Genomic DNA, 22,067 nt, shown 5'->3' on the forward strand with positions numbered 1-22,067 from the left:
TCTAAAATAGTTCTCAACTTAGGTTGGGAGAAAACGAAAAGGGAGAAAGCCTTTTAAAAGCACGTAAGGACTTGAACTTTTTTTTTTATTTTCCATACATTAAATTTACTTAGATAAAAACATTCTAAAAATGTACAATTTTACCTTTAACAAAGTATAATAAAACATAAAAATTCCAATACCAGAATACTTGACATTTACAATTCAAAATCAAATTAGCTGAATATTAAATATTTACAAAACTATTTTAAAAATATTTATAAAGTTACATGCACAATTTTTAATACTAGAATTGACTGAAATAAGGAAAATGGCTCAAATTGGAGTAGGAGTTTCCTTCATTCCTAGTGGAAAAATTATATCCAAGAGAAGCTGTTAAACTACACTTCAAAACATAGGATTTGCTTTGTTTCTGTACCAAAGCATCTTTTACTCGTGTAAGAACTTAAAAAGTCCCAAGAGTTTGTATTGTATTTCCTTAGTATTGTAGTAACTTACCTTTGGCCTCAACCAGCAATATGGTTTTCTAGAATCTTGCAAGTGGTAAGTACATTTACTTCCAACAAAATAGGACCCACGGGATTTACAAAGGAATTCTAGACCACTCCCAGAATCCATGGCTTTAAGTGTACATGACCTCTGATACATGTTCTGTAGGACTGATGCCATTGTGAAACTGCAAGAACTAATCTATTTTCATTTGGGGCAGTGGGATTAGTGTGGCTTCTCTGCCAAATACCATCAACTAAATTTTAGTGTCAATACTAACAAGCAGGAAAGGGCATGAAACTCAAGCTGAGGTAACAGTGGTTGGTTTATACTATTTCAGGAAGTCCTTCACATATTTTCTGGCTGAATTTTTACTGGTCAGGTTTAATACACAGTTTAGGAAGTTTCACATAACATGAAACCTGATATCACTATGGAATCCTATTGATACCTGCTTCCTGATATGAATCTTCCTTGTTGAACCTCCTGACAAATGTTAATGACACACACAAACTAATCTCTAATGCTTAATTTCAGATTGGACTGCTACTGTCAGAGGAGTTGGTTGGTAATTCTGGTTTCATTCTCTTCCTAACACTTCCATCACCAATACTTTAAAATCAGAAAGACTATTGTGAAATTGCACTATAGATTCCCTCTGGTAAGGAAGCTTAAAGTTATGACCCTCTTCCACATTCCTATAGTGCTGAGATTAAAAGCAGAGAATGACAAGGAGTTTGTCCCTCTTTTGCATTTTAAAAACTGTCAGTTATTCTAGAGTGCAATCTAGTTTGTGAAGGGCAAAGATACGAATAAAAAAAGCTTAGACATTCACAAAATAGAAAATGTCTATTTTCCATATTTTGACATACAGAAATGGTATTATGAGCTGGTTCTTTCAGTCACTCTAGACAGACTAATTTGAGAGGAAAGAGATGGACTTGTGCCTTTTAAAATGGATTATATAATTAAAGTGCTCTGTTTAGGCTCACCAACGTTGGTGGTTCTTGGTACAAACGTAACAGATTACACTAGCAAATCAGAAGCCACGACTCAGGTTGATGATTTAGGGAAAGCTCTATAAACAGTACTGGCTCTTCAAACATCTACATTAAGCTCCACTTCCTTCCATTTACTCAGGCTTTTCTGAGTTTGAATTTGAAATCAGACTTAAAAGGTAATTTTTAAAGATAGTTAAGTGCACATTAATCAGTCTAGGAAATATCAGCCTTAACTTTACAAAAAGGAAACATTCTTGAAGACAAGAATTCTGAATGCAGGAATGAAACCATTTTTGAAGAAGCTAACTGGATAAAAGTTCAGTTTAATAATCCTTGTTACACCCTTTTGATTTGTAGTGAATATTAAACAGACAAGACTATACTTCCCAGCCTTGCCCATGAAACAAAATGCAATTGGTATAAAAAACAAGAATTTTTTTTGCTATTGGTTTTTGCTAGTTTGAGAGACGGCTTTTAGTACTTGCATGTGTGTTGAAATAGTTTAAATACAGTTCAATTTTAAAATATTCTTTTGTTTTAAAAAAGTGAAAAAATGTGGAAGTTTGGCTTTCAGCACATGTTCCAGGCTACTGGAGAGACCATCAAAATCCTGTAGTAAACATTTTAAGCGAAAACTGCAAGTTCCCTTTAACACAATATCGTATGACATTTTTTTTGTACTATTGTTTCAAGCTCATTAAGGCAAAGTAAATTGCATTGTCAGTTCTCATCACGTTAGTGTTGCAGATTTGAAAGTTGCTCATGAGACCATTATATGTAACCACCTCAAGATACAGACATAGCAAACAATTGTTTCAACACTGTCTATAAATACTGTGTAGTGTGAACGGAGCTGAGGATACAGAAGTATGGTGTTTCTTCATTGCATAGAAATAAACAACAGAAATCTTGTTATTTTTGAGAAACCAAATGTTACACAACTTCAGGCTTTGGTTTCCATGACGCCAAAAAACTGTATGACCTCCAAAGAAAAACTGGGACAAGTTTGGTGTCTTGCCATCTCATGTTACAATGCCTCTTTATCAATACTAATTTATCATATTGTCCTGGCCTGTTGTTGCTTTCGGGTGAGGCTGACAGTTTTGAGAAAACGGAACTAAAAGATGGCCCAGACATTTAACTTCTAACATTTGCCATTCAAATCTTGACTGACAATTTATTGCATTAGCTACTTAAACCAACACTTCAGTAGCTAATGCCAGATCTACCCTGAGGAGCTTTGCACCCACATAAAAAGTGTCTTGCGCTGGTATGGCTTTCCTTGCTTTCAAACCAGAGCAAGATGCACCAATACAAGTGCTATTTATTCTGGTGTAGAACATCTACCTTCGGGTTTGCACTGGTATAGCTATACTGGTGTAAAAAAATCCCACAAGGTAAACAAGGCCTCAGATATTAAAGTTGCATACTCTAATCTTGAAAACAAGAATCACTTTAAATTTCAGGCCATTTAAAAAAAAAAAGGACACACCCATTGCAGCGAGTGGAATTCCTTGGGCAAGACAGGACAAGACCTTTTCAATTCAGCAACATGAGCTTTGTTTGGCTTCCTCCTAACTCTTAATTAAACTTGCCAACTCAAAATTATGTACGCTAGGTAGTTAACACCAAAATTAGTAATCTGCAGTCTACTGCCACAAAGGAGGCCGACAGTAAATCCTTCAGAGTCTTTAAAATAATGACGTTTACTACCCTTTACATGTTTGAATTCTACCCCTCTGACTCCTGTAGCAAAAGCCCTGGGGTACAAGTCAGAGTTTCATTACATAAAGTAAAGCAACAGCGTGCTAACTCTGTTGCCAGAGTTTATTTTTAGGATGGTTTAAAATTCATTTACAAAAGCAGAGTAGTAAGGTTTCTGTGAAAGATACCTATATACAGTAACAGGACTTAAAAGGTGTTTCATGTATTACATAAAAAAAACCCTCTTTGTGAAGCCTTTATGGCCCTGGAGTCTCTGGGACTTGGACCCTTGGAAAACTATAAGTTCATTTCACTGCTAGTAACCCACTTCTATCTAGTAATAATGGCGACAGTGAGAGTAAGGTTGTTTCCAGAAGGAATTGAAACTGCCATGTGTGTTCTTTTGGAAGGGAAAGGAGAGAATTATTTAAGATTTTTATTGTGTAGTAAATCGCATAGCCTGCTGGTGCCAAAGTTTAAAGGTTGGAACTTCTTTGCCTCTTGCACTGGTCTCGGAGTGACACTATCTGCTAAAAGTGCAGAAGCCTGAATAGTTTTACATTCTTCTGTAGTGCAATCCTTAAAAATCCCAGAGATTAGTGCCTGATTACTTTTGAAAAAAAGTAGCCATTTTACTTAGCCCAGGGTTTCAGAGGTTGGCTGGCACACAGCCGCTCATACCTTCAACCTCCACCTCTCACTTCGGATCACATTGTAGTAGTTGCCCTGGAGTTATCCTTTTCATTGTAGAAGGTCCAAAGATGGCAACATTCTTCAGCAGAAGTGTGTAGGGTGGTTGGTTGTTTTGCATTTGCAACAGAAAATGTAGTTGGCCAGCTTCACCTGCCATCCACTGCGCATCAATCGCATGATACGTATTAGGCAAGTTCCATCTCCCAAGATCTAAACTTGAATTTGGCGATCAAAAATGGGTTTGATGCATCCCTAAGCTAGATTTTCTACCTAGTCTAGTAAAGTAAAGCACCTTTGGATTAAAAAACTCATTAAAACTTAACAGCAATGGACTTCTCAGTTTTGTATTTAACATTCCTTATCTCCATGGCTTACAGTGTTCTCTTGGCAGAGAAAGTATCAGTCTGTGGAGTCAAGACTTTCAGCTGGAGGGGCATATTTCAGCCTAAAAGTACCTGTAGAAGAGGGAAAGGGGGAAAGGAAGTCAACAATGCACACCTTTTTTACCAGTTATCTCTCACAGCATTTTAAATATCTGCTTCTTACAGATTATGCAACAGCATTATAAAATGCTATAATTTAAAAAAATAAGATTTTTTAAAAATAAACCCATTTAAAATTTATTAAAAAATAACCCATGTTAAGGTCTAAATTTAGTATAATCTATAAAATCATTTAAAATTAAATACTAAATAATGCACTACATGTTTGCTACCTTTGGGCAGGTCTACACTACAAGTGCTACATCGGCACAGCTGCACCATTGTAGCGCATCTGGTGAAGACGCTCTATGCTGACGGGAGAGCGCTCTCCTGTTGACATAATTGCTCCATCTCCACGAAAGGCAGAAGCTATGTTGGCGGGAAAGCATCTCCCACCAACATAGCGCCAGTGTGGACAGTGCTTAGGTCGCTGTAACTTGTGTTGCTCAGGGGGGTCTTTTTCACACCCCTGAAAGACGTAAGTTAGATTGACTTAAGTGGTAGAGTAGAGCCGCCCTAAGTTTTACAGAAAGTTAAGCCACTGAACTGATGGAAGTCACTGACTAAGCAACAATCTGGTTCTAGGTGAAGTGCTAAGCCAGCTTTTGACAGCAGTAGCCTCAGGCACAGAGAGAATATTTTCATTCATTTCAGTTTATTCAACTAGTTAAGTTCAGTAACTTGTTCATTCAAAGTTAAGAGATCGACTGAGAACTGAAAAAGCAGGAAAACTTGTTTTCTTCTTCCAATATATGAGTAAAAACTAAGTATGAGAGGATGACATCTACTGGTTCTAAAATCTTGAAGACCTCATGCCCAGCAGTAATCAGATACTACTACTTGTTAAAAAAAGTTTTAAATGCGCTTTTTTATAAACTTACTTTTCCCTTTATATAATAAAGAATGAATCATTCACAATTACATAAAAATGTAAATAACTAAGCATGTGAATAAATGTATGTTAAACTACATATGCTTAAATAAATGTGTATAGATGTAATGTAGCCTCCTGGTTAACAAAAAAGTGCCAAATGATACCAATCAATGAGAATCAGCTTATCTTTAGGAAAATAACTGAAGTACAAATGCAAAACAAGATTGATGATATTAATCCAAGTTTCCTGCTTGCTGATGTAAATCATGATTAAAATCAGTGATTAAATCATTTTGATTTAAATCAATCCATCCCCTTACACAATAAAAGCAGCAGCCAACCTCACTCTTATGAAGTTGACAGGGAGACGTCTACTGCAGGCAGGAGGAATGGGGAATAAAAACACAGCACAACACAGAATGCTGCTGTGGCTAAGATGCAACTTCGGGGCAGCAGAAGTTTTAAGATATTCAAAACGGCAGTAATTCAGGGCAGTTTTAAAGGAGTTGATAAAATGCAGCTTTAACCTGCATTAAGCAGCACCATTCTAGTTTTTTAGACTGAGCCTGTGTCTATACTACGGACCTTACAGCAGCACAGCTTTACTGCTGCACGGTCTCCTGTGTAGCCGTTCTATGCCGATGGGAGAGAGCTCTCCCGCCGTCATAATTAAACCACCCCCAACGAGTGGCGGTAGCTGTTGGCGGGAGAGTGTCTCCTGCCAACAGCGCTGTCCACACTGGTGCTTTGGTTGGTGAAACTTATGACGGTCAGGGGGGTGTTTTTTCCACACCCCTGACCAACAAACTTTTGGTCAGCCAAAGTGCTAATGTAGACAAAGCCTCAGAAGTCTGCTATTGGCCTAGGATTGACTGAGGCAGTGCCACAATTTTCTGATCTGCCTCTATCAAAATACTAAGTTCTAGAAACAACACTAATTATTCATATTTTTAGCACGACTGGAAAACTCTGCCTATTCTCTCTCTCTCAAAAAAAAAAAAAAAAAAAAAAGGTTAAGTTCTGATGACATTCTCTGCACCATTTAAACACAAAGAAAGACAGTCCCTGCCCCAAAGCACAACCTAAAATATTGTTTGCAGTGCCGTAGCCGTGTCAGTCCCAGGATATTAGAGAGACAAGGTGGGTGAGGTAAAAGCTTTTATTGGACCAACTTCTGTTGGTGAAAGACAAGTTTTCGAGCGTATCTTTAGGTCACCTGAAAACGAGCTCTATATAAGCTCAAAAGCTGGTCCCTTTCACCCAGAAAAGTTGGTTCATAAAAGATATTTCATTTTAGATTAACAAGGTGGGGAAGGTATCACTTTAGTATCGCTAGTTCTAGCCAAAAGTCTGCATGTCATTCTGGAAAGTTATACTACGCACACTATTATTTTAAACACAGAACTTCAGGAAAAGAGAAGTATGACCTGAACATGCTTTTGGTAAAGTAACAGTTCACTCCCAAATGTGCCCTGTCCTGATCCAAGGATTTAAAATCTCTTTTAGAGGTGCCTTTGCTACAATACTGGAAGATATATGCATGCCATGGAACCCACATTTTCAGTAACCCCAAGCCAAGTCCTTCAAGAGGATGCAGACACTTCATTACAGATGTTGCACTCTACTTATGTACTTTTTTTAAAAAAATGTATGAACTTTGAAGATAACCTTCAAAATAAGAAACAGACAACAGCTCAGGGGCCAAATTCACAGACAGTATAAGCAGCCGCAACACTATTTCAATCAGTCAATGGAAGTTCAGCCCTTCCATCCCTCGAAGGGAAATTCTCTCCTATGCAGAGGGCCAACACAAGACTTATAACAGCACTTATGCCCTAAAGCAGGGAACATGGGATACACACAGGAGTCAACTTAATCTTCTTAAATTTAGCCCATAGCATCTCTCTCTTTTCAAAGACACTGGCTTACAACATGATATTTTTCTGTAATTAAATGAAAACTTGATATAAAGACAAGGTACCATCATTAGATTTCGGTCACATCCCCACCCATCTAGGTAACTCCCATTCAGATCAACACGCAGTTTCGCACGCAGACTAAGCAGCCCCACAGCAGCACCACCACCAGCTTCTTACCTTGCCGATTGAAATCCATTGGTGGCTGTTTGCAATCCTGAGCTCGGTGACCACTGGCCCCACAGTTGTAACAGGAAAGGTTCCCAATTTTTTTGTGGCTTGAACCATTGCTGTTTCCCATCATTCCTTGTGCCTGATACACCCCTGCTGTTCCTGCCATAAAGTTCTGCATTGGGGGCACTGCAAACGTGGACTGCCCACTCATTACAGAGTCTGGTGTTAAACCACTGTTGTAGGGAGAATGAACCATTGGAAAAGTCGTGCTGCCGTTGTACTGCTGCGTGTTGATGTAGCCATTACTACATAAAGGATTGAAGGGTAGAAATGGAAAGGTAAACATTGAGGAACCTGAAAATGGGTGCTGGAAATAGTTAGCATAACTGACAGTCATACCGCCTGAACCACAGTTCCCACTACACCCACAGGAACTACACACCATACACCCAGGCGGTTGCTGCTGCTGCTGCTGCTGTTGGTGGTGGTGGTGATGATGATTCTGATTTGGTACTGGGATACTCCCTGCAGATCCACTACTACTGCTGCTGCTATAAAAATTGTTCTCAGCAACAGACGCAAGTGTAGGGCTAGAACTGGGGGCAGGACAACTGGGCAAATTTGCCATGTTTGCAAATGATGTGGATGGGTGGCTGCTGGAAGAGGCAGTGTTACTGTTTGCACAGAAGCTGCCTGGCATCGGAGCCACTGGCATACTGCTCATTGCAGAAAAGGCAACTTTGGTGTTGGCTGTATATAGAGCAGTCCGGGGATTGATTATTGCAGGAGAGACACTTATTTGCATATTGCTGGAGCAGGAAGTTTGTCCAGCAGTGGCAGAATCCGTAGGAACAGAAGAAGATACCAGGAGCTTCATGGGTGGACGTGCCATATGGAAGACTGTGCTGGACGTTACAGTGGCAGCAGTACTTGCTTCCGCTATTAATGATGTCTGTTGAGTTGTTTTTATCACTCTGTCCAGAGTTGAAGCATGTACAACTTTGGTTCGAGGACCATAGTTAACAGAAGACGAAGAACTGTTTTCAGGAACTCCTGAAAGTACTTGCAGGGGCTGATGGGGAGACGATGTGGGCATCACATCAACCACTGTATTTCCAAAGCTCTTGTCCATTTTAATGCTGCTTCTAGGTCCAGGTGAAGCTTTATTTCTTTCTTCTAGAGACAAAAGTGAATGCACAGAAGAGGAAAGTAGCTTCACGTCTGTATTTCGCTCTGACTTGTGCATCGCATTTAGCATTCGAATAGGGCTGATGTGGGTGGAGGCTGCTGTCATCATTTGCATTGGCAAGATATGGTGCCCAGAAGGATTGGAGCCTGCATCATTCTGCACTGGTAGAACCTGGGCTGTGGGTCTGGCGGAGCTCGAAGTGAAATGATTTAGTAACATCACTGGCTTCTCCTTTTCTGAACTGTCCAAGTGAATCTCTAAACCTAGAGACAGAAAGATCTATAAATACAGCTGCTTCACTGGACAGGACAGATCAACACAAAAATAAGCTTTGCTTGGTTTTCCTTACGTCTCTCATTCTCCTCAGCACTATCTGAGCTCTCTTCCCTGGTCTGGATCCCCATGGGGCTGGAAGAGGAACTTGAGTACTCAGAAGAACTACCTTCTCGGGGAAGCGGGTGGGCTGGCTGATCCACATCTACACGCAGCTCTAGGGATAAAGTATGCGTGATAAATCAGTTAGAAAATATGAAAACTATTTGCAAAATTTTCATCTAGAAGACAAAAGCCTGGTACAATACTGCAGTTTATGAATGTGTCTCCCGCTATACTCTGACCCTTAATACACAAAGATGCTTCAGGCTAGTGGGGATTCACATTGGCCTGAGGAGCAGGAGTCCAGAAAAGTAATGGTTACTCAACAGCTCTTCATATGCAAATCATGGAATGATAATTGTATGTTTGTTTCACTCAAATATCACCAGGAACAAGATTCCTCGTGCAAACAACTAAGTTTTGGAAGAACACGATCACAAAGGACTGACACAAATAAAGCAATTCAGTTTTAATTTGAGGTTGGGGCAGTAAAGCTATGAGCTTGCTGTTGTGCGAGAACATATCCATCCTATACCTTATAGCTTAAGCTGGTGCACTGTTCTTTATATTGCTTACTTACCTGCAGCATGGTTGCCACGAATACTCTGGATAGGCCCTACATGAGTGGTAGGAGGGACCCTTGCCACTCCACTGCTGGTAACTGAAGAAGGTGTTGCTGGATTTAGGCACCGTTTCTCTGATTTTTCTCTACAGCGAATGGGGTGGAGGGGAAAAAACAATTGGTTAAAACCATTTGGTATTTAAACAGATTTTTGAATGAAATTGAGGCAGATGGGGTCTATGTTGTCTAACTCAGTAATCGTAGTACAAAGATTATGCTAATTTAAGATGCACAAATATGAATATTTGGAAATTAAATCAATCTTAACCACCGCTTCTTGCCAGCATTTACATTGGTCTTTCTTGTTATATGGTATTATACTGAGCCGCTTATTTGTACAAGGTATTGAGGATAAAACATCACAAAAGAAGAGACTGAATTCTATCTGATTAACTAAATACAGCGAAACAGAGAGCTAGCCCTTCATTCCAAAGATGAAGAGGAAGCTAAATGCAGAGAATTTAAGAGATAAGTTAAATGTGATTCAAACTTTACAAAACCTAAGGCCTGGTCTACACTACAAAGTTAGGTTGATGTAAGTCCCTGTGCATCAGCCTCATTGTGCATGAGTTTATACTCAAATTTGTCTCTCACCAAGATAAGTGCCCTGTTATGGCAATGAGTAACACCACCTCCCTGAACAGCGTGGAGCCATGGTCGACCTACTAAGGTTGATGCAGTGTGAGTGCAGACACTGCACAACCTGTGTCAACCCAAACAGTCCTCCATCAGCTGTCCCACAGTGCCCCATTCCCTGCAACAGTGACTGCTTTGGTCACAATTGTAAATGGCAAAAGCCTCCCCATTTTAAAACCCTCTGCATATTTCTGAAATGCCTTTTCCTGATTGCCCACCTTAGCTGCTCTCCCTTGATGTGTTCAACTGCCCAATAGACCATGCTGGCTCCACACACTAGAAGCACTTCTGCCTGGATTAGACAGCACAGCTACGGACGAGCTGTAGAAACATGATCATCTACAAATAGATGGCACAGGGGATGCAAGCAAAGGGGTACGACAGGGATCAGCAGCAATGCCGCATGAAAGCAAAGGGACTGTGGCTGGTATACCACAACATCAGGGAGGCCAACAAATGATCTGGTGCTGAGCCACAGACCTGCCATACTTGGCGGAGACCCCACCAACACCCTACAAACCACTATGGATACCTCACAGGAGCCCAAAACAGAGACCTCCACTGTGAACAGTGAGGAGGAGAAGGGGGGAGATGTGGCGGGGGGAGGCAGCAATGCCACAAGCCAGGACCTGTTTGAGACTCCACCACAGTCTAACCAGTTCTGCCAGCCAAGCCTGGAGGAGCCCAATGAAGGGGAAGGGACCTCTGGTTCTTGTGTTATTTGAAGGGGTAAATAACACTTCCTTATTCACTTTCTCCATACCGGTCAGGATTTATATATCCTCCCTTAGTCATCACTTGTCCAAGATGAACAATCCCAGTCTTTTTACTCTCTTCTCACCCCAATCATTTTTGTTGCCCTTCTTTGTATCTTTTCCATTTCTAATATATCCTTTTTGAGGTGGGGCAACCAGAGCTGCATGCAGTATTCAAGGAATGGGCATAGCATGGATTTATATACAGCAGACCCTCGCTAGAACGCGCGTCTTTATAGCGCGAATTCTGTGGGACTGCGCATGGATCCCAAATTAATTACCTTCATTGGAATCCATGGTAACGTGGTCCCCGCGTTAACACGGGACCGCACAAGGATCCAAAACCCCACGTTCTAGCGGGTGTCCGGTGTAGTGGTCTTATGATATTTTCTATCATATCATCTCTCTGTTTTCTAATGGTTCTTAGCATTCTGTTAGCTTTTTTGACTACCACTACACATTGAGTGGACATTTTCAAAAAACACTAGAACAGTTTTAAAACAAACATTTCCCTGCAGCAGAGACATCAAATATATGGTCAGCTAGATGCATTTATGTGGCCCACTTGGCATATTTGGATTCTACAGAGCTACCCTTTCAAATGTAAAGCTAATGTTTTCCAATGTGCATTACTTTGCATTTATCAACACTGAATTTCATCTGCCTTTTTGTTACCCAGTCATTCAGTTTTGTGCAATTCTAGTATCACTGTGCTGGAGCACTGGGGTGAGCTCAGCACGCAGATCCAAGAACATGGTCTTTTGCATCCAAAAATTCTGCAACCACTTCTCATCGTCTTAAACCTGCATTACACTGTGATCCAACCATTCAGTGCTTGTTTCTTGGACCCAAAAGCTGTGCTCCACCATCTGAAGCTGCTCCATGAATGCCAACAACAACCTTGGATTGTTTTTCGCTATGTCTCAGCAAACTGTCCTCCATTGTTGCGGTACTTCCTGCGAGTGTGCAGATAGAGGAGGATCATGCATTCTGTACTTGCGGCGTCCATGAGAATAGCACAGAGCTCTGTGGGCTCCATGCTTCTGTCAGAGATGGTGGACTCTGAGAAGCGCTGAGCAGGTTTGTGGGATTTTTTTTAAAAAGTCATGAAAATGATGGGATATGGATGGCATTATGGGGTGGAGAGAGCTGCATGCTGGGAACTTGACCCCTCGCTCCCAGAGATTCCTGCACGACTCATTACTACCCCACAACATATTGCGAAAAGTTCGCAACAGGCTTTGAGCTGGAGAGTAGTGCATGGCACACTGGGATATCTACCCAGATGCACTGCACTTTGCATCGACACAAGCACTCCTGGCGCGTATCTGCAGTGCCAATGCAAACAACCAAGTATGCATGTGCCCAAGTGACATACAAGCTTCAGTGGTTGCATGCCAATGTAACTTGTGTCAACCAAAGTTTGTAATGTAGACATGGCCTTCAACTAATAAAAATGTGGGAGGGGAGTGTGGTGTGTGTACCTAAACACTGGAACAGTTTTAAAATAAATATTTCCCTGCAGCAGAAACATCAAATACACCGTTACCTCGATATAACGCGACCCGATATAACACAAATTCGGATATAACGCAGTAAAGCAGTGCTCTGGGGGGGCAGGGCTGCGCACTCTGGTGGATCAAAGCAAGTTCAATATAACGCGGTTTCACCTATAACGCGGTAAGATTTTTTGGCTCCCGAGGACAGCGTTATATCGAGGTAGAGGTGCATTTATGTGGCCCACTTGGCATATCTGGGTTCAACAGAGTTAACCTTTCAAATGTAAAGCAACTGTAACCAATGCAGTGTTGTTTGCCTGAGTCTGCAGAGAGCGCAGATGAATGACGCACAAACGTGAACCCCCTCACTTCTGCATTAATCTGGTTTGGGGGGTAACCCCAAAGCTCCATGCCAACAACTATTTATTTACAGGTCATTTAATCAGATAGGATGGAAACCAAGTGAAAGCGAAGCACAGGGATGAAGGGATTTCGAAGTTGCTGCAGGGAAGAAAATGCAGAGAAAAGAAAGGAGGAAAGAAAAAAAGAGAAGGATAGGGAAAGGAGAGAAACACAGGACAGAAAGAACATTGTTGCTAATGGTGAGAATGTTTTGCCACCGAGTGATGCTGAATTCAACCTTAATAATATTTAAGACAGGAAGGAGTTTAGTTACTATATACAGGGCATATGCCACCTTTGATCTTGATGCAAATATCCCACTGATATGAGTTGCTGTTTCATGGTGAACTGAGGGGAGTAGGTAATCCTAAATTTATGCTCCAGGTTACAATTTAAAATGGAACATGGCCCTCGTGAAGTTTACACATCTATCTTACAATGTCTGGGATTCAAATACTGCAGTTCTGAAAACTTAAAATTGAAAGTGACTTTCCTTGTCCAACCTGAGATAAATTAGAAAACAAACACAGGAAGAGCACAAATAGTGAAACGTAATGTGGATTTTTAAAATTCTTCCAATGTTAATAATTTAAGAAGTAATTAGTAGCATAGTTCAAGGAATTTGTTTACTTTATGGTTAAAGTTGACAGTGTGCCTTTGAAGTTGAGTTCACCAATTCTTTTATGTGCTTATCTTATCGGCCTTGAATAATCAATAATAAAACAATAAGTACTAAATATAAAAAATCCACATTTTCGAAGTGCTTTTCAAACTAATTAAGCCTCCATACCCCTATGAAAAAGAAGTGGAATCCAGATTTACACATAGGGAAAGCCTGGAAGGTTTAACAATTTGCTCTGTCCTCAGAGCAAAACCAAGAGAAAAGCTGGGATTAAATTCAGGAGCTTGTACAATTCTAGTGCCATCTAACCATATTTTACCAACTGAAAAAGCCAGACAGACTACACACCCCTCCCCACAACACACATACTTACTTTTCCAATTCCAGCTGGGTCTTGAGTTTTTTCTTTGCTCCCATGGTGAGGGATTCAAACTTATTCAGATCTTCTTCAGTAAGGCTCAGAAACTTTTATAGGAGGAAATATGGAGCTGATTTTACAGTGTGCAATATATGGATACATACATTTCAAATGACCCTACTATATTCTCAGTGATTTCCAATTCTGAGAAGCACCTTGAAGACTCTTGTTTTACACATGTATGTGAATTTTAATAAGTTTTATTCCAATTTTAAACTAAAGATTTAGGGCAGTATAAAAATGGAGGACTTGGATATTCCAAAGAGGTTTTTTAGATTAATTACTAATATACTGTTAAAATATTTGCCTATATTGATCATTCACAATAAAGACAACATAGTCCGTGTGCGTACTGAAAGGCAATTTTGTATCATAAATGAGCCAAATAAAGTTTTAAGTTCTGGTTCCCTAAAAAAAATCCTGCCATTTTGAGACTTCTCCCCAAGGTATCGAATAATTATCTGGCGACTATAGGAATGACATAGCATACAGGAAACAGGTAATTTTGGGACTAGTCAATTTGGTGCAAGAAATATTTGACAAATGTTGGGAAGGACAAGTTGTAAGGGGCAAATTAAGGTTGAAAATTTCTACTCCTCCTCCCTCCAATGAATACTTAATGTCCATAGCACTACCACTGGCTCAATGAGGGTAAGACTGTAGCAGAATGCAGGGCCATTAACTACTTCCTAGCACACAAGGAGGGCTGCTGTAATGTCAGAAGCGGAATGATGCCGGTGGCAAGGTGGTGAGAGATGAGTGAACTGTAGGTTGGGGATTCTTTTGGTTCTTTTTGTTTATGATAAATTGTTTTTGACTTACACTGATAAAGATCTGCTACTGAAAAAGTCATGCTGATTACTGCGGCTTTATTCCGGCTGATTCAACCCAGAGTATACCAGCTGGTTATCAAAAGTTAACATGTAATGTATTTCACCTGAATGTGTCATTTAACACAGAAATCATTTAGCTATCCCATCTAGAGCAGAGTTCAGTTTTGTTGCATGGGTCAATCTAGTTGCAAAGGTACTGTGAATATTTTTCAGCAGAACATACATACCAATATAAGCACAGCAGTTGTTTGAAAAAAAAAAGTCAAACATTAAAATATGCACAATTTTGTCAGGAAAAGGAAAAATGACTATATATATTTTTCCTGAATGAGGAAAACCAAATTAGAAAACTGTGGCCTTAGGCCATAGTCATTGAAATAATATCTTTCAAGCCATGCTGCAGTGCTGAAAAATCATTGCAATTCAGAGCCATGACTTAAAAGAATCAGAATAAGTATTTAATCCACCAGAGGGCACTCAAAGTTCAAATATAGTAAGAGGAGGAGGTTAATTTTACAACATGTATATTACAGATAGAACTGGGTATTAAACAAGTACTTACATTCATCTGATTAAAAGCCAATGTACTTCAATGGCATTCATGACACTTTTTATGCAAACAATCATGCAATGCATTTTTGTTCACAACGTTTGTGGAAAATGAAAGCATCCAACACTCATGCATGTTTACCCACACAGAAGCTCACTTCAGAAGTGAATCTTGACATGCATTTGGATAACCAAGGCTTTTACAAATAGGAGGGAAAAATCAATCAAGAACAAGAATAAAATGTGACTTAGATGACTTATTGCACATCAAAGGATGAATAGTGAACAGGAAGAGCAAAGGGGGTTTGTAATAAACCAGACATTGAGAATTCTGAACAAACTAGGAAATATTTAAAGTAAGTCTCTAGACAGTTCATCCACAAAAACAGGAGGCCATTTCATCAAGTAAAGTGTTCCTACAAATAGTTTGCCCAGCTCTAGCTACAAATATCAGCCAGTCTAAATGTAAACATTAGCCTATTTTGCCATTTCGCTTTTCTATACATGCTAGAGAATATATGGCTTATTTAAAAAAACAGATTCCTTTCTCCTATCTAGCCCACCACTTTACCTTCTCCATTGTGAGTTGTTTGAAGACAGGATAATACTTGTGCAACCGCAGTTTCCTGAGCCAGTCTAAAATCCCATTTTGCTCCTGGGTCTGGGGCGTCTGTGAACTGGAAGACAACATGGGTGAAGAGGTGTCCATTTGGGAGCGGTAGGCTAAAGATGAGCCTGTACTCCCTGAATGAGAGCAATGGGGCAGTGAAACTGAAGAAACAGCTGAGTGCTGTACATGATTCTGTGAAGACTGAATACCAGCTACTCCACATATAGGTCTGCAAAATAGAAAAATAATTTGATTTAGCATACCGAATTACTGCCATTCAGAGTTCAGTCACTATGATCATACACACACACCCATTCACCAATAAAATAAATCCCATGTTTCAGGGATCAAACACACTGCTTATTTTATAAATTACTGATTTATACTTTTAAAACCCTACACTACTAATACAATGAAAACAGTACAGGTTATGGCTAACGTTAAAGTTGAGATTCCAACATTGGCATAGCTTTCCCCATCAATGCAATATATAAAAAAATATCCATTGTGAAATGGTTTTTTACACATGTGGAGTGAGTGAATCTATTCAGTTAATATTATTTCCCCCCTTGGTCTTTCCACTTCCAGGTGAAGAAACAAGAATCACCTCTCAGCTGTAAAGTATTCATTACTCAATTTCTGGATTTGTCAGATCCTAAGCAAAAAGGCAGGAATATGTCTTTCCTTCTCTTCCCATGGCTGCCTTGAGCCTCTGTTGGAAGAGGTCAGTGTCCTCCCTCAGGAAAGCCAGATTCACAGTTTAAAAAACACTGCCCTTAAAGGGAGACACTCAACTACAGTATGGAGGAAACACTATGATGGGCCTCTAACAAAACCTAGGTGATATTAGAGAAGACCATGGCTAGGTAATTCTGGCTGCATGAGGATTATTATTATTTACTACTTGTATTCTGGTACTGCCAAGGAGACTCCAATCAGGGATCAGGGCCCCATTGTGCTAGATATGCTGCTACACACACATATAAAGAAAAAATGCTCCCTGCCCCAAAGAGCTCACCATGAAAGCAGAGGGCGAGCAACAACCAGGGCCAGCTCCAGCGTTTTTGCCACCCCAAGTGGCGAAAAAAAAAAAAAAAAAAAAAAAAAACAGCGCTCAGCAGCACCTCGGCGGGGGCTCTACCGCCGCCGCCCCACCCTTCAGCTGCAATTCGGCGGCAGGTCCTTCCCTCTGAGAGGGACTGAGGGACCCGCCGCCGAATTGCCGCTGAAGAGCCAGATGTGCTGCCCCTTTCCGTTGGCTGCCCCAAGCAACTGCTTGCTGCGCTGCTGCCTGGAGCCAGCCCTGGCAACAACAGATGGATACAAGCCACAGCTGGGGCAGTGTGAGGTAACAGTGAGACAAGTATGACTAATATAATAAGCAATAATCACAGGGAATTCTCCCACCATTGTGGGTCAGCTGGTTCTAACAACAGTAGGAATACTGATGTAAACTGATTGTCACAGTTTTACCATTCTCAGCAATTTTGCTCAGGGCAGGTAAAAACACCATGCAAAAAATGCCAGCTGCTTGTCTACGCTAGAGCTCCCACCTCTGCTAGCATGAGTAGAGCTGTGCACCCAGTGCTAACATTTCCTAAAATCTTCAGTATAGTCAGTGAAACCACAGCTTTCAGAGTTCATTGCACTGGGAGTTCCACAGATTAACACAGGTGAGCACGCACCCCCAAGTGCATATAACAACACTGCATATAAAAAAAACCCTCTCTCGAACAAGGGCAAGCAGATAACTATCTAAGTGAAAGAATTTTACAACTCTACATTGACACAGAAGTCAGGTATCTCACCTTCCAGATGCACCCAGCGTAGTGACTACTTTATAGAGAGAGGGGTTGCCAGGACCTAAACAACAGGAAGATTTAAAAAGTTTTGACTGGCATCAGTTTACTGGATTTATGTCAATAATATGTGCATTTTAAACTGTTTATTTAAACTCACTTGAACTCTGAAGTTGCTGGGAAGAAGATGAAGTGCTGAAGAATTTCTTGACATGGTCATTTTTCAGCACATGGGAAGGTAAGGATGCCAAATACCTAAAAGTTAATTTACAAAATTATGTTTGTTTTGCAATTGACCATGAAATCAACACTGAAATCAAGAGTGAAATTTGCAATTACCTTTATTTTTTTATGCCTACTGAATTCATGCTATTCCTTTATACTGTCTCTAGTTTGGTTAATAGTTTACATTCAAAGCTGATTACAGACTTATGAATACAAGAGGTTGGAACAGAGAAAAATTACAAGACAGAGTGTACAGGGATAAACTTAAAAATTGCCTCTAAAAATTGTGAAACTAAAGCCCATAAACTATAGCTGTCTACTATTGTTCACGCTAAACTTTCAAATGAACAGCAGGCATTTGAGTATATCGCGCCTGGCAATATAGTTAAATAGGCTGTAAAACTGGTGTCACATGTTTTCTGCTAAGCTCATTCCTCTTTTGGGAAACTAAAGATGGCAATCTTCTAGAACTTTATAATGTGTAAAACATACATTATATTAATGTGTATTACCAGAGTTTTTCTTACGAAGCAAAAAAAAAAAGTGTTTGGTTTTCACCTGCCAAATCATCTACATATTTTGAAAGCACTAAAAAAATTGTTGAAAAGTAAGGAAAAAACAGGGGGAAATGTTTTGACTGCATCTTCATATTTGTAATGTCTAAAAAGACATTGGGTCAAAAGTTACTTCTATATATAGTTTCCATCCTGAAAGTTCACAGTTTGTTTTCATAGTTTACAACCAAAGAAACATGAATAAGTCACTAATATGAAAAATGAAAACATTGCAATCTGGGGGTCTTTATTAGGTAATGTATTTAGCTTTTTAAAAATAAACATCTATCTTTCTCTGTTGTGAAGATACAAAAGAGACTCCGCTGCTCTGTTAACCTAGACTTGTAGAAAACTTGCCAACTAAACAATAACAGTGACAAAGATATGAAGCCTAAAAGGGATTATTTAAATATTAACATTATTTATCGTTACAATCTAAGCATACATCTGTTGCCTTTACTCTGGCAAAATGGTGTCCACCAGTGCTGTTCCACCAACAACAGTAATGGGGAAAAAATGCTCTGTCCTGACTAGGAAAACATGGTGTTTGGCAAGCATACTAACATGTTAATTAGCATGTTTTCCAATAACACTTCATATGCAGAGCAGACAGGTATCTAAAGAAGTCAGCTGGTCCTTGTTGACTCTTAACTTAAAATCTGCTTGTAGAACTCTTTTAGCACTTTGAAATAAACCAACCAAACCAAGTGCTTGCTGACATCATTTTGCTTGATGGTGTTCCAAATTAGATAGTTTTAAACTACTATGGTTGGTCCACAATGGCCAAGTGAGTCATGTTGGGAAGAGCCTTTTAAAAACCATATATTAAGAGGATTTATGTGCCACTGGCGGGAGGTGTGAGGACAAATCATAAAGAGACTTAGAAAATAGTTTAGCTCTACAGACACACAAGTCAACTATTTTACATGAGCATAGGTGCTTATTCTACTTTAAAGTAATAGTAACATCACAACAACTTGATTCCCATTAACTGTGAGGAACAGCATAATGCGCTGTGAAAGTGTTTAAAAAGACATCCTCACATAAATGAGGACTATTACCCAGAAAACAATTTTCTTGTATTTTTCTACTAGTTCTGGCTATGTTTCTCCATTAAGGGCCCAGACCAATTTTACAGATCTTACTCAGGCAAAACTCCCATTTGCAAGATAAGATCTTGAGTGAATATCACAAAAGGCTGTATAACTAAAACACAATCTTCAAAAATGCTGACAATTTCATCTTTTTTTCCTGCTACTGCTTACAAGTGATTAACCCAAGTGTGGCCTCTCTCTAAATTCCATATTGAACAAGCTTAAAACTTCACTCTTAACTTGCTTTGTACTGGAAATTATCTAAACGTGATCACTTTTTCAAGGAACTTTTTCCACCTTAAGGCTGTAATCCATTATTTGCTTCTACCAAGGAGCCCCATGATTTTTACTTCTTCGGAAAGTGTAACTTAGTGCAATGTGACCATGTCGATTTCTACACATAGGGTCCAAGTTTGTCAAAACTCTTGTACATTGAAATTAATGGAATTACAAGCAACTATGTTTTTAGGATTAGGCTCAAAGTTCTTGAAAGTAGTTTAAAATGTAGACAAGATGTTTCTATGTCCTGATTCTCTCTCTCCCTCTCTCCCCCCCCCCACCTTTGGACAAGGAAGCCAAGCGGCAAGTAAAAATTAGCTTTCAGAAGCATACCTAACATCTGATTCCAGGTCCATGTGGTTCCTTTCTAGGTAAAACGAATCTGGACCAGCTAGGCAAGGAATGAATTTCTCCAAGTTTTCTTCTGGGTACAGCTGAGATAGCTAAAGGAAGAGGATATTATAAATTGGAAAAAAACGGTGAAAAGGCGGCTTGTTACTTGTCATTTGAGGACCCTGAAATAGTTCATGAGTTACACATTTATGGAGTTCAATCTATCCATGTTATCTTAGGGAGCTTCTAAAATATAACTGAATAAAATCACATATAAAGACAAAGTAAAGTATTTTAGAGTCCTTTACCTTTGAAATAAATTCAGTCACTTCAGTAGAAGATTTGGTTACCAACGTCACTGAAGAATCAGACCACAAGACCTTAAGAAATGAAAAGTGTTTGGTTTAGTAACTAAGCACACAACTCTATGGTTAGCTCTAACAGCCTGGACTCAATAAACAGCAATGTTTATTTCACCCATTATGTGGATAAAGGCTTGGACCATCTGTATGTTTGGCATAAACACAATAAAAAATTTTGTTCAAACCCAGTTACAGTCCCTCGGCTCACTATTTTTATTTTGAAGATGGCTGTCTACCCTTCTCGCAGTATTTGACTCCTGCTAACTGCCATTATAGCTAAAACTATTCAGAGTTCTTAAATGTACTTTACATTTTATAGAGCCTTGCCAACTATAGCAAATGTTAACACCAAATGGGAGAAACACTGATTGGAGAAACATTTTCCTCCCATTGTTAACTGAAACAGCTGGTTTGTAGAATCCGAACAACAAACCGCAGCATGTTACAATGCTCATTTGCAATCAATCAATTCCATATGTAATGCAAAGTTGAGGCTCTGATGAAAACGTCCCATACAAAATAGCAGAGGCTTAACACTGACACCTGCAGTTATTGTTCTATCTACACACTTTAGACAGCACCTTGTGTATGTTCTAGAAAAGCGAAGAGATTAGCTTCTCTTCCTATCTGCTTTTCTACAAAAAAGTCCCTACAACTTTTTTTTTACCAATATTACATTCATTGGTTCGTGGCTGACTGGTTTAACTGAGCCAAAAGTAAGAATATCTTCGCAGAAAGAATATCAGAAAAGTTTGGCTAGTATTGCTGATCCTAAAGATCCTTAGACTGAAAATACCTGAGGTCAAGTGTTTGGAATGCATCTGAATCTTCAACAGTAATGTATGGAAAAGCCTGTCTTTATGTTTTTAAAAAAGCAGGAAGCGATTTTTCCACAACACTAGTTTCAATGACAACTGAAAACATACAAGGTTTCTCCAGCCATCAGGATTCTTCCAAAACACTAGTGAGTGGAGAGTAAAATACATTACATAATTGAGGAATTTCCTCTTCCTACAGTTGCTACATCAAACCCAAGAAAGAAAACCCAAGGAATTTCTACTTCTACAAAATGTCTCCCCCGCCCCCAACCATCTCATGCTACATTACCAATTTTCTTTCAGGGTTCATGAGCAGTTTCACAAAATATGAAAGGAGATATATCCCCCCCCCCAGTTTTGTAATAACAATAATTGACATCTGGCAGACTGTTTTATGTTTTGATAACAAGTTATAGTTCTCAGCATTTACAAAACAATCACATGCATTTCCAAATCAATGACAAGTAATTCTCATCACACCAAATTGCTTAGTCAGCTTTGCTTCTTTTCCCCATTGCATCCAAGCAGCATATTTGAGGAGTTTTTAACCCCGAGAATCGCAATTTATTGGTTTAGCTAAACTGTACCCTGTTCTTTCAGACAGTTATAGAGCATCAACTTGAAATGATAGTTTCATTTGGAAATTTTGTACCTACTATTATTACAAGTAAGATCTGAATTACTATCACTGAAATTGCAGGGGGAAAACGGTTTATGTTTTATTGTTTGTTTATGTTGTGTATTTGACAACACTGTGTGT

The 22,067-nt window shown here is 39.5% G+C and overlaps 1 protein-coding gene across 1 annotated transcript in view; it reads right to left on the reverse strand.

The window, feature by feature from the left end:
* Nucleotides 1-3,316: 3,316 nt before the first annotated feature.
* LOC112104675 (zinc finger CCHC domain-containing protein 14) overlaps nt 3,317-22,067 on the reverse strand; it is an 86,262-nt gene continuing 67,511 nt past the window's right edge. The window contains exons 4-13 of the mRNA XM_026663602.1: nt 20,436-20,507; nt 20,128-20,237; nt 17,803-17,897; nt 17,652-17,706; nt 15,805-16,072; nt 13,807-13,898; nt 9,478-9,605; nt 8,872-9,012; nt 7,340-8,785; nt 3,317-4,342 (exon numbers count right to left, since the gene is read on the reverse strand). Coding sequence (XP_026519387.1) covers nt 4,287-4,342; nt 7,340-8,785; nt 8,872-9,012; nt 9,478-9,605; nt 13,807-13,898; nt 15,805-16,072; nt 17,652-17,706; nt 17,803-17,897; nt 20,128-20,237; nt 20,436-20,507 — 2,463 coding nt within the window. The 3' untranslated portion in view covers nt 3,317-4,286. The remainder of the gene's footprint in view (nt 4,343-7,339; nt 8,786-8,871; nt 9,013-9,477; nt 9,606-13,806; nt 13,899-15,804; nt 16,073-17,651; nt 17,707-17,802; nt 17,898-20,127; nt 20,238-20,435; nt 20,508-22,067) is intronic.

This window comes from Terrapene carolina, unplaced genomic scaffold (genome assembly GCF_002925995.2).
Source record: "Terrapene carolina triunguis isolate 2854851 unplaced genomic scaffold, T_m_triunguis-2.0 Scaffold33891, whole genome shotgun sequence".
NCBI lineage: Eukaryota > Metazoa > Chordata > Testudines > Emydidae > Terrapene > Terrapene triunguis.